The 13491-nt window shown below is 37.8% G+C and overlaps 1 protein-coding gene across 2 annotated transcripts; it reads left to right on the top strand.

Annotated features, from left to right (window-relative positions):
• Window positions 1–7024: 7024 nt before the first annotated feature.
• On the top strand, window positions 7025–12776 carry LOC131049208 (uncharacterized). 2 transcript variants are annotated; one of them, XM_057983251.2, is made up of 8 exons: window positions 7025–8761; window positions 8870–9291; window positions 9961–10264; window positions 10658–11523; window positions 11712–11810; window positions 11946–12008; window positions 12177–12239; window positions 12372–12776. In XM_057983251.2, the coding sequence occupies exons 1-4, from the start codon at window positions 8464–8466 to the stop codon at window positions 11521–11523; spliced, it is 1890 nt and encodes a 629-aa protein (XP_057839234.2). In that variant the 5' UTR covers window positions 7025–8463; the 3' UTR covers window positions 11712–11810; window positions 11946–12008; window positions 12177–12239; window positions 12372–12776. The 2 variants fall into 2 exon arrangements, with proteins under 2 accessions (XP_057839234.2, XP_057839236.2); XM_057983253.2 differs by having other exon boundaries at window positions 11957–12008.
• Window positions 12777–13491: the final 715 nt, after the last annotated feature.

Here is a 13491-nt window from a genome sequence, read left to right on the forward strand (position 1 = left end):
CATTGGTCATTCTTGAAGGTGCCTCTTGGGATCCCTCTTCTTCCGACATCTTGTCTTCTCCTTCTATCCAAAGAACACTCCTATGCTCTGATACCACTTGATGCAAAGCCCTACCCACACACTTGAGGACAAGCCCAAACAAGGTTAGACTTTTGACCCCTCAAATGATCACAAGGGTCTTGCAAGGAAGGACTCCACACCTTGGATGAAACTACACACACATTCACTAGGCTTGGGCCTACTCAAGATGAGTAAATGCCTCAATAGCTACCCTACACCATCCTATGACACCCTGCTCCTAAGGGATTAGGATTTGGTTCATTTATAGCCATTAGAAACCGGTCCAAGCATTGGTTTTGGGATTAGATCCCAATTCCTTATACCTCCTTTGGAAACCTACCCCCTAGGCTCGTAGCCCTATTTGGGGATAGAATGGACCTTAACCCAAAAATATTCCACACATTGATACAAAAAAAATACCATTTCAAACACCCTTTTGGAAGTTGTACTAATCCCCAAAATGGTTTGACCAGGTCTGCAATTACAAGGTCTGATCCCTTTAGAGGGTAAGAGACCTAATAGGGGCAATTAGCCCTATTTTCCAAAGAAACTACCAATCAATGAATCCAAAATAGAAAACCAAATATATGGGAATGTGGGGGATGGTGAGTAACCTTTAATTATAGGGTTGAACACTTGGAACCCACCGCTATGAAAACTTATGGTGACTATCCTAAATCTTGTCTCGGGTAGTCACATAGAAATGCCTACCTAATTTTGCTCCTTTCTCCACACAACCAAGTTTACTGGTGCAGGAGCACCCAGTTGAGTCAAAACTTCATTTTTGGGTATTTCATGCTTATATGTTTGTAAAGTCTTGTTGTAGGTTTTTTTTGTTGTTTTAGGTTGTTTTGAGTCATTTGTAGTGGTTTTGATCTCATTTTGGGCTTGAGAGATCAAATCTTCCATTTCAGGTCTTGAGTTGACAATTTTTGGCAAAAATGTGGAAAAGTGCCAAAAAGGTCTCCTAATGGTTTCAAGAGAATTGAAACATGTTTTTTTAGTGTTTTTAAGCATTTCTAAATGGTTTAGGCAAGTTGATAAGGCTAGGATGTCAAAAATGCTTTTGTGAGCAAGAAAAGTTGTCATTTTGCTCAAGAAAGTTGTCAAAAAGGTCATTTTATTGAAAAAATGTATTTTAAAAAGTCTCTTGTCCATACATGGGCATGGAAATAAACTTGAGAAACTATATAAGGCATCTCCTTGTCTTGGGAAAGGTTGGTGATTGTATTTGCAAGAATAACTCAATAGAAAACAAGTGTTTTTTGGCTTTTATGACTGTTTTTTGTTCCTTTTGAAGGGCAGTCCGTACTGTAGCTATACAATCCATACTGTACCTTCTTAGAAGTTCAATGTGGATTTATTAAGGCCTCCCATGTGATTTTTTCATTGTTTTTCCATTTGTAAGGTGTTTTTACAAAAATATTTGGAAACTAGCTACCTGCTGCCCTGCCAAGGGTTTGGGGTTGTAAAATGTGTCAACTTGGTTGATCCAGGTTTGGGATCCCTCCAATGGATTCTACCAAGTTGATCCTTGTGTATATAATTTACATTACTTTCTTTTTGGGTCAGAAGAATGGTTTGAAGATGCATTTGAGTAATAACTAGGCAAGTTGGAGCAACTAGGCTAGTTCATGATTAAAGCTTGAGATTGTCATCCAAAAATAATTTGGAAAGGACAAATCAATGGGGTAGAGGTCTGGAAGCAAGGTTGAGAGTGTTTATCATCACCTTGGCTTGTTGGATTAACTTTATTGTATCAAACATTCCTACTTTGTAAGCAAACAGTGTGCTCATTGTTTTGAGAAAAAAATGATTTGTAAATGCTCGATGGAATGCTTGAAGAGCATGAGCCAAGCCTTGTAGTTATAAAAGAAATGTAATAGGAAATTGGTAGTTGTTTTTCAAACCTCCTTGATGCATCCTACTTATACATACTCTTCTTTGTGCAGGTCTAAAGAAGGGGGCAACAAATTGACTGTCCAAAGACAGTAAAAGAAGACAGTGACAATGACATTTTATGGTTTCCCTTCTTGTTTGCCAACTGTTTGACACATTGCTTGCAGGGAAATGTTTGTAGATGGTTCCTAGCATGGTGGCAGAGGTCCCAAGCCTTTGAAGAGGTGTGGAAGGAGCAGTGGGAGGTGTTTTCCAAGTTGCAAGCTCACAAACCCTTCAAACCCTTCATTCATGCCACAAAATGTGGACAATCCTAAAAATGCAAAGACAGTGGGCTAAACCTCTGAAATCCTTGAGTATAGACCTCCCTAACAACATTCCAAACAAGATCCATGGTGGAAGTTGCCAACGTTGGGCTTGGTGAGCAAAAAAGTGCCAATTAGGCCTCACGGGCTAGTAGCCCTTTTCAGCCCTGTTTTGCAAAAATCATCACAACTTTGGATTCAACCATTGGATCTTTCTATAACTTGGAGAAAAGTTCTATAACTAGCATGTTTATAATCTGACTGAAGCGATTGTTCTAGTGATTAATATTTTGAGATTTATTAATGATTGTTCATGACTATAATTTCATGATTGCATAACACACAACAAAATGACAATTTTTGAAGAATGCTTGAACCCGATGGGAAAATGGAACTTGGAGGCTTTTGAAACATAATGGAAACATTTAAAATAGTCCACAAGTGTACTTGGAACCCACAGACAACATGCAACCTCATTTGGGGGTAGTTGAGCCCTTTTAAGGAATTTGAGCAAATTGAGAGTTATAGGTCTAAAACAAGTTTATGAGCATTCATGGTGAGTAACTCCTTGCTGCCCCTACATTTCCACATGGAAGACCCCTAATACACATTGAAATTGAAGGTTGGAGGCCCCAAGAGCCAAGCATGAGCAAGTGTGGATGGAAGGGTAAGCAATTTGAGTAATTTTGGAGCATGGGAGAAGCCATCACCAATAAGGGAGTTTGCTAGGCAAGAAAACCTTGAGAACTTGGCATCATGACCATAAGACAAATTGAACAATCATACACAACAACATCTACAAGTCTTTGGTAACAAATTGGTCCTTTTTGAGCAAACTAGCCTTGTGAGTGCTTACCTACCAAGCTCCCTATCATTTACCCTGCAACAAACCATGAAAAAAATAAATTAAAGAGGATTATCCTGCATCCCTCCAAAGTAATAGTCTTCTAATGGACTAGAATGCAAGATATGACCATTTTTGTTCAAAACCCTCTCCAAACCCTCAATGTATGAGTTGCAGTTAGAAGAATGGAGGGTTCTCTCTACTCCGGAATAGTTAGGACCTCAAAACACCACCACAAGAAATTTAATTCAGCCCTCTATCTACTCCATGGATGGTGGGATTCCAATCAATCCATACAGGCATGTGCAACTCCTGCAAACTCAAAATTTCTAGGAAAAATGTAGTATTTTGTGTATTATTACTTCACAAACTCCAATTACAACAACAAAAACCTTGGGAATCATGTCCACAATGCTTATAAAAATCTCCAACAGTTTCCCACCAAATTTGGAGTAGGTTGGAGCCATTTAAAGGCTTCCCCCAACCAAATTTCAAAAAGTTGCACTTTTGCAACCAAAAGTTGCATTTTTGCACTTTTGCACAAAATGTTGTCATATTGGCTAAGGTTGGAGTCCACATACATGGATCAAACAAAAACTCATGAAACATGTCTAAAACCTATCCAACACAAATATAAACCATTTACTACCCTTATTGACCACATTGTCTCGATTGGCTTCTCACATTGCCTAATTGGTGACATGGGCTTACATGGTGGGGTTTATTGCATACATGAAACACAAGACACACTAAGACACCCTATTGATCCTAGTATTCATCCTTAGGGTCATGAGTATCTTGTTGATGAGGTGACCCTGCATCACCAATAGTATAGATAGATAAGAACACAAAGGTGCAATGTAGAGATTTGAGATTTGAGAGTGTAGATCCAAAGGAGACAACATAGTGGGTTATACACATTGTGAGAGGTTGAGAAAGAGGATTGAATCGAACATAGGTCAAAGGGTTGGAGGTGGAGATAAGAAGAATCTACAGAGAGCAGAGAGAAGACATAGAAAAGAAGAAGAAAGCTGAGATTGAAACCTAAGATTAGAGAGCTACAAAGAGTCAAGTGAATCTCAAGAGCAAAACTTCTCATTTGTAACAAGGATTTATATTGTATCAGATTGTTTATTGAATCATTGTAAATCTCTGAGTGGGTGCTTAGAGCAGGGGTAGGTTCTCCTTTGGGTTGGTGCCCAAAAACTTCAGGGGTTGGTGCCCATAAACGTTGTAACTAGTGTGTGAGGTTGGATTGGAGCAGTAGATTCCAATAGCTATTCTCATCGAGGTATTTACCACATTGGGTTTTCCTCGCACATCCTGTGTTATGGGCTTGCATTTTATGTGTGCGCGTTTTTAAATGTGTTTAATATCTTTGCTCATAGTTTTATGATTACTATTATTAAAGCTTAGAACATTTAGAAGTTAAAGTTTTTTATTATCACTGATTCACCCCCACCCCCCCCTCTCAGTGGTCCATTGTGTTCCTTTAGGGTTTTTGAACTAGACCAAACCAAGTGGGGCTACATCCAGGGAGCCACCTCCCCAAATTAACAACGCACAAAAGTCTCTAACCATTGAGTAGGTCATTGGTTACATTATTTACTTGACTCTACCTTCTCATGAGAGCAAATAAACATACTAAAACCCTCTTCTTTAGCTCACTTTTCTCTCTTCATTTTAACCTTTGTCCATCCTTCCTCCCACCCCACATCTTCCAACAACTTCAAATTGGAATCTCCTAGCACATCCTTCCCCCTCACCTATTGGTTTTGCAAAAAAAAATGGTCCCCATCGATCTCCATTGCAAAGCCACACCCCACCTTAGAACAAGAATTATCTCTCATTTTCCAAAAGGCTATCCCTTTCTACCTTATTGACACTTCTTCTAGCATTAGCTTTTCCTTTCACCACAACCCTTGAATCTCCTAATCTTCCTTTATTAATCTCCAAGCGCTCTAGTGGACCTTTTAGCTTTCCATAATCTCCATGTCATTTTCACTATTTTTATTCACTTCACTCAAAACCTGAGGGATTCTGTGCTTCTCATCCACTTTCTCCACTATGTAATGTAAAGGGGTCACTTCATTCTACCAAGATGCTGGTGTCTCCACTCTATGCTTTTTACAATGGACATCAATATGGCCTATTTTTAAACATCTCCTTCATTTGAAGGGAACACCTTTGAATTCCATGAGTTGCAGCCAACTTCCTTTCAAAGTTTTAATAGAAATCTCTAATGGAAGATCCTTGGATGCATCTATTTCCACCAGAAGTCAAGCATAAGTAGTGTGGAATAGATTTAAAGAACCTTTGTCAACCATCAATAATTTACCTAAAGAGTTCCCTACATCCTCAAAATATGAGTCGAACTAGAATTACATTGGAAGGTTTGGAGGCCCGACCCACAGAGGAATCCGATCAAAGGATTAAGAAAATCACGTTAAAAGCTAGGTGCCAAGGTTTCAACATCAATGGACGATTGTCCTCCCAACACCACTAAATGCATCACAAAAGATCTTGCTCCTATCCTCCACTTTTTCAAAAAACAACAAAAAAATCCTTGAGCATGAGGGTAAATTTGAACACATCCTTCCAAAATGGGTTCCCAATGAACTAAGTTCCACTTGTGAAGATCACTTAAGCTCAACAATAGACCTTTGAAACACCAAATAAACCCTAAACCAAAGAAAGCTCTTTCATTATGATCCGCTTCTTTTTCCATATCCTCTGACAGACTCATAATAACAGGCTTAGCAAGAAGAGGTTCAATACTCATTGACTCCTTGCCCTTCAAAAAAAATATTGCTAAATGATTGAGCCTATGGGATTGCATGTTCAAAGAAGGCCCAGAAGGAAACCACTTGTCCTTGCTCATATCCCTTCTCACCCCATGTTGAGCACTCACCTGCTCTAAACTCTCAGGGGGGCGATTTCCCCTATCCTTGTTGCCCCAAAACTCTGGCCCTACCATCACTGTTGAAGAAGCCTCCACTTTGAAGACTGATAGCGCCCTTCCTACCTTGCTTAGAGACAAAGGTGAACTCCATCTGGCTTATGACCATGATGAACCATTGAAACCCAGTTATCACCTCTACTCGGGATTTCACCTACGAAAATCCGCCATCCTTGCTAAACCCTAGCCATAGGAGCCACTCGCAACAATTTCATTTTTTGCTTACAATTGCTTTATATTTGAAGACATTGAAAATCTTTAAATAAACTAAAAACTATAAATGAAATAATACCAAATAGCCATGGCTATCTTCCTACAAATACTATGCGTGCTACAACCAAACCCTCCCGCCCCTATTTTAGGTAGATTTTGATTCACCATTTACTCATTGTTATTATACCCTTATTCACACTTCCATGCATTTGTTGTCCATCGCAATATTACTATTCTATACTAGGGTTTATTTTTAAGTGCCTTAGGTTTGACTTGACCCATTCAAACTCAAATTTCAAAATTCAAATCCAAATTTGAAAATATCATTAAAACTCAAATCACATTCAATGTGCAATAATTTGCAAGTGAATACAAAAAGATCTATTAAAAAATATTTTAATAACTAGACTTATGTCTACATCAAAAATATAAATTTTAAACAATGACAAATTAATTTAACATTCATTCATCGTTCTAAATCCATCAAATCAAATAATCTAATTTTTCTATTTAATTATTCATATTGACTTCAATTCAATTATGAATTAAACAATCCCTGCTATCCAAGTTAATTAGCCTATACATGCTTATTAATTATACTTGATTGCAAATAACGAGTTTATATTAATTTTTTGTATATTTAATAAAAAAATAAAAGTACTTAAATACAAAATATGCACTTTCAAATTTACAGCAGGTTTGGAAAACCACAATACTAAAGCTTTATATAAACATTTTGAAATTTCAATCTCCCGCCCCTCTGCATGGTGTTCCCGCCCGCGCTCCTCTGTCTCGCCGTCCCCTGAAGAATTTTTGGGGGTTCTGCTTTTCAAGGAGCTGCAAATGTTGCTGTTGGTTTAATGTTGAAGTTGCAACCGAACCCATCAAAAGTGGGTTGGATTTTGAGACTAGATCCTCTGAAATCTTGAATTCTTCAAGCACTTCTGCAAAGCCAAATTCCCCTAGTAAGATTGAAACTCTGGTAAAGATGCTTCTCCGAGAAAGTTAAATCAAAGGACGCAAATCATAAGTGAGTTGGATTTTCTATCTATTCTCATTTTGCAACCAATGAGGCATTTTGTCAAACAAATTTACATGCAATCAATTTGTGCCTTGAGATATATCTTTATCCAGAGCTCAATCCCCTGCAAATTTATTTTCTTACCAAAATCCCTTCAAGCTCCTGCACAAAATATTAATATGTTTGCCCAATTTATGCATTCAGTTGCATTCTCTTGGCAGAAAATTCGCGAAACAAAAAATAAAACAAATAAAATAAAAACTCCGATGCATCATTAGGTTCTCTTAACATCTAGGGTTTCAAACAAGAACCCGAATGGAGGGAAGCTTATAAAGGAAACCCAGTAGCTAATCCTAGTTTTGGCCAAATTAGCAAATCTCAAACAAAAATTCAAAGCCTCAAAATACTCCGTACTGCACAAAATTCCTCAAACCCAATTATAGATGATCTGTTTGGTAAATAGCATATCAAAACCAATCTCCCTACCGTTGCCGACGGGATCTAAAAACATGAAAAGTGGATCTGAAAATATCGGGGTTTTAAAGCTAACAGATTCTTGAGCTTGAAACAAGATTTTTGCAGTTTGTAAACGAAAAAAATAGCAGAGGGGTAAAATTTGTTTTGATTGGAAGCTCAGTTCCTGTGGCCATTTGGTCCTGCAGAAGATTTCGAGTTGAAATTTATTTAATAGTACTTTATGGCGGTGGCAAAGTCAGCAGGTTACAATGGACAATTGTTGTAGAGCACTTCGTACGATTCTGCTTGATTATAAAATCAAATCTGGTTGAACTTTATGTTTTATCTAATCGCGTGCAGTGTCTACCAATAGTGCAATGGCGTTCTTTTTTACTAGCAAAATTTGCTCACATTAGGTCTTACGCTCGCCCTCCCCACACCACCAACTGGGAATTATACCGAGTTCTGTCACCGGTAACAAAGGGAATAAAATGGGGGATTCGGTATCCACGAACCAGATAACCTCATTAAATTTTGAAACGTTGGAGGTATCTGAGCAATCATTGCGTCTGACGACGCTGGTGGAGCAACCACGTTGCTGAGATGCCTCAGAGCGAGTTATGACGCGAGAAATATATGTGGTTGTATTTGCGGAGAGGAAGAAATCCTCTGCATTTACAATTTCACGGCTGGATTTGGTTGAAAGATGAGAATGTGGACAGTTGCAGCGGCTGCAGCGCGTGGCCTTTTAGGCAATTGTTGGAACATGGATTCAATAGATGACGGAAATAGGAGACCTAGACCGAGAACAAGAAACAGAACAAGAAATGCTCCGAATTCTTCTGCAAGTCAGGTAGAGAATTATGCAAATCCAAACAAGTTTGGCATTAATGGAGGAGCCTATTCTTCGTTATCTTCAGAGAAAGAACACTCCAATTCTAGCTCTAAATCGCAAGTTACAGAAAATAAAGCTGTTCACGTTAACAGCAACCCTCGTCTGGCAGGTATGATTAAAATGAATTCTTGCTTTAGCTTCAGGCTTTTTTGCTATTGTAAGCTTTGTTTATAGATGTTTGGACTTTTGGGTTAATTACAACTTTTATATTTCACAGATACATCTGCAGGCTATCTTTTGGTTTGTTTTGGAGTTGGCATTGGCATAATGTCAAGCAGGAGGGAAATCGAGAGGCTTACCTGTTTGCTGAGACAAAAAGAAGAATTGGTTGAGGACCTAGAGGAGGAGCTAGAGATGCGAGGTCCATGGACTGTGAAAGACCTCACCGATGAAGCTCGTAATTGTTTAGGAACCTCGCAACATCCCTTGGGTATAGAACAAGGGCAAAGTGACGCCTCTTTTGATGCATTGTCAAAGGAGGCCTGTGAGGTTGATGAGAGAACTCCAGGTAATGGCCCTCTTAAAATAATAGAGAATATGACCAGTATTGAAGCGGAGCTTGAAGCCGAGTTGGAGAAACTAGAATTCAACTTGCTTTCATCTGATCACCATCAGAGAAAACTTTTTGGAATCAGTGAGGTTAGCTACTTATCATTCTTGGAAATTAACCTGCTTTATTTATTTTTGATAGATATTAAAGCTGTGCTGCCCGCGTTAAATTTGTGCCAGCCATTCCATTCCTGTAGCGAAGTTTCATTTTCCAAGTGAAAAAAAGTCAATTCTTTGTGCTTTCATTGCATTGCAAAATCTGGGTTGTTAGCGACACATTAATTTGCATTTCAGATCAGTCACTATGAAAACAGCACTACTCTGTTTTGATAGGAGTCATTTTGATTCTGGTTATCTTATCTCTGGAGCATAATTCATTGGTTTACTTGGCACTTGAAGATGTTAATTTTTTGAGAAGTCATCATGAGAAAAATGACTAGACATGCATTGCCAAAATATACGATTGACAACACGCTAAGATTCCTTATTGATGACAAGCTAAGTGAAATGATACATTCAGTCACAGTAAATATGAGTAGAGGATATGTCCAGCATAACTCGGTGAACTATAAGTTAGAGAATGCCTTGTAGCCTTCTACATGCTTTAATTTAACTGCTGTTTTGGGTTACCTATTGTGCTGAAATTTTAGTAACATATTTGTAAAGCTGTTTCAAGTTTCTTTAGTTTCATGTTTAGGATTTTCCAATGGTGTTTTATGATCACGCAGAATAACCCTGAGAATTTCAATGGTGTGGCAGATTGATCCAGATTACATTGCTGATGTTGTTAATGGAGAACTCAGAGAGGATGGGCTCACGTGTAATGCAGAATCAGAAGAAGATAATAGTTTTTCAATACATGTTGGATTTGATATAGAAAACTTCGCTGTTTCACCAAGGGATTTGGAAAGACGCTTGCACGAGGTTATAATATCAAGGCTTCAGGATCGCATCGTAGAGCTTGAAACAGAACTTGAAGGTAGTCAAACTAAATTGCACGAAATTAAAATATCTCAGAAGCAATCAGATGAGCTGAATCAAATTTCCCAATCATTAAATTCAGGTATTTATTAGCCTATCAGGTTTTGCTTGCAATTTTTTTCATCATGAATTTCAGGTGTATCAGAATAATTCTTGGTTGCAAAATGGAAGGTTCTAGAATGGATTAGAAAACTGTTTATTTGGGAAGATTAAAACCGATGGCAGTTATGGAAAGCCATTTGGTAAACAGATCACTGAAGTTACACAACTTGTGGCCTCCAGGTTTCCTGGTGTTCAATAGTAAACTTTTTGTTTTTTTATTTGTTGTTACAGTTCTATGACATCTATAACACTACGCTGCAGCAGCTTGAATACTCGCACAGTACAATTTTTATTATGGTAATAAATAATATATGTGTAAATGAGGACTGACTGTTAGTCTAAGTTCTGAATAATGTGATTTTATTTGTTGCAGAAAGTTCTCGAGGACTTCAGATGGCAGCAAATAGAATGTACCAAGCATCTCAAGTAGGGCAGGCTTCTTCTCATACCTTTACCAATCAACAAGTTTGCTTTGGAAATGGCCATTCTTCTTGGGAACCATCATACTCTGCACTCAAGCCTATGGTCCAAAGCGATTCATCATCGACAGGCAAGAGTGCATACAATCAACCATCTATTGTTGCTGCACAAGGAAAGCAACAGCCCCATCACACAAATTCTGAGATGGCTAGTGACTCAACTTGCCCTCATACCCCACCACAAGCATTATACAATCAACCCAACAGCTCTGCATCACCAGTAGAAGCCACATGTGCCATCAATGGCAACAAAATTCTGGTTGGTTTTGCTTGCAACCTTGACTTATTGCTTGGAGACCAGAATGTCATCTATGGCGGGGAAGAAGCAGATCAAGAGATTAAATTTTTTGAGACTAGATCCTCTGAAATCTCGAATTCCTCAAGCAATTCTGCCAACCCAAATGCCCTTAGTAAAGATGAAAGCTCTGGTAAAGATCCTTCTCCGAGCAAGTTAAACTCAAGGAAGCGAGGGAGAAGTGGGTACATCAAAACTGAGTTGGATTTTGATGGTTTGGTTGCAACTTCAGCATTAGATGTGGTCAGATCAGGTTTCAACAATGCAGCATCAACTGACTGCATATCTCCATGTCATGCCTCTATCACTCGCAGTGAAATGGATTCTGCTGACATTCCTATTATTGATCCTGAACTTGATAAATTCATATCAGATTTCCTTATGGATTTTGGACTGGATTCAGAGGAATTAGGATCTGTCACTACATTATTGGATCAACCTGATGACATGTGTTACATGACATAGGTACACATTGACCTTTTCATTTTGTGCATTGCATATAATAGAAAATTTTGGTTAATTTGCCAGTAGATCTTTTGTTCCATCTCCCTATTTTAATTTGTAAGATTTTCCTTCATCCACTAAAATGAAAGCCAATGATACCATCATTTTTTCTCATGTTTTTTAATTGTTTAACATCAAATTTTTAGCAGAAAATCAAAGTTGTGGAAATGCAATCCAAACTTCAGTGATCTTTGGTAGTTATCTCTCCAAAGGTATTGGAGTTTTCACAAAGGACATGAGCATTCATGGTGAGAATACATAAATGTTTTTATTTAATTTTTTTTTGATGCAGTTCCTTACATTTCCACGAGAATTTATGTTCTGGTTATGATAGTAATTTTAGTTGTCTCTAATTTTCTCTTTGTTTCGCAAAACCGTTTAAGCTGCTGTAAAGGTTAAGAATGTTGCAGACACCAGCACCAACCAAAACACTTCTAATTGCAATGGTGAAAGTTCTCGCCCTTATCTCAAGTGGTTTCAAATGTTGTGAGCCTAAGTGCTAGTTGCGTTCTATTTCAAAGTTCCTTTCATTTCCATGAGAATTTATGTTTCGGTTATGATAATAGTTTTAGCTGTCTCTAATTCTCTCTTTGTTTTGCCAAAAACTATTTCAGCTTCTGTAAAGGTCAAGAATGTTGCGGACACCAGCACCGATCAAAATACTTCTAATTGCAAAGGTGAAAGTTACTCACCCTTATGTCAAGTGATTTCATATGTTGTGTGCCTAAGTGGTAGTTGTGTTCTACTACATAGTTCTTGATGACATTGAATGTATGTGAAAAGTAACTAATCCAGATTCAAAATTTCAGGTCGTAATATTAGGGGTGTTGCTGGTCAGGAGAATTTACCAATACTACGAGGTAGTACCAAATAACCAAAAAAATTTTAATGGGGAGACGGGTGGGTTGAGGGTCCCCTATTATGCTCACTGTAAATCCACTATGGGGTTGGGGATACTGTTTCTGCAATACTACATTGCTCAAACATTATGGCTTGCTGTTGTGTGTATCGATATTCATACAGAAAGAAAACATTCCCGTAAATTGTATTTTTGAAAATATGGGATCTTTTGGAAAGCCATACATGTTTTTTTTTATTGTATGTCCCGTAAAGAAAACTTTACACTGTATCATCTGCAGATCCTGATTATGGAATGAACACGTTTTGTGTATCATCTCATTTTATTAAAAGTTATTCTTAATCGTTGTACTGGACTTGAGCAGGAACTTTTTGAGTTTTCTTATGCAGTGGATAAAGAATTTGACACAGGATAGATGCTACCATTCTTTTGTTTAATACATTTAAATGTCTTCAAATCTAGGTGAGATTGTTTCTTACCTGATATAAAGTTGTACTATTTATTACTCTGATTTTGATGGAATTGAGATTTTATATTGAAGTTTGGCAGCGGAGATTCTAAAATTTAGTATTTGTGTGTCTTGAATGAAGGGGATTGAAGGGCTTAGAGATACGCCATGGATCTGTGGATTTACTTCCCATGAATAACTTTATCTTTGATTAGAGGTTTTTTGAGGAAAAATTGCAGGGGTTCACGCTTCAATGAGGTTGTGGGACTTGAGACCTTTAGCTTTCATTCGGCTTTGAATAATTTTTCATAATTCTAGAAAAAACATTTAGTCCATGTTTCCTTTTGTATTGAGAAATTATTGGAAGCAATTTCACATAGTAAGAATGTTAAGTTTCCTAGCGAGAAACAACTTCCATTAAATTTACAAGTATATTCAGGTTAGTATTGGCATTTATGTGTTTAGAAGCTAGGAAATCCAAGATGGCCATGGCTTCATATTTTTGGGCTCCTAGAAGACATGGGAATCTCGTAGCTCTAATAGACATGGGAATCAGCATATTCATCACAATGGCATCCAATACAGGTAATATAGGATGTTAGTGGCCTATCACTTCAATAAA

Source organism: Cryptomeria japonica, chromosome 5 (genome assembly GCF_030272615.1).
Source record: "Cryptomeria japonica chromosome 5, Sugi_1.0, whole genome shotgun sequence".
NCBI classification, from domain to species: Eukaryota; Viridiplantae; Streptophyta; class Pinopsida; order Cupressales; family Cupressaceae; genus Cryptomeria; species Cryptomeria japonica.

Excerpts from the sequence above, each read along its gene's own strand:
- LOC131049208 (XM_057983251.2), top strand. The coding sequence starts at position 8,464 with ATGAGAATGTGGACAGTTGCAGCGGCTGCAGCGCGTGGCCTTTTAGGC. Across the intron at positions 9,292-9,960 it reads AACTTTTTGGAATCAGTGAG|ATTGATCCAGATTACATTGC; the intron begins GTTAGCTACTTA and ends ATGGTGTGGCAG. Across the intron at positions 10,265-10,657 it reads TTCCCAATCATTAAATTCAG|AAAGTTCTCGAGGACTTCAG; the intron begins GTATTTATTAGC and ends TATTTGTTGCAG.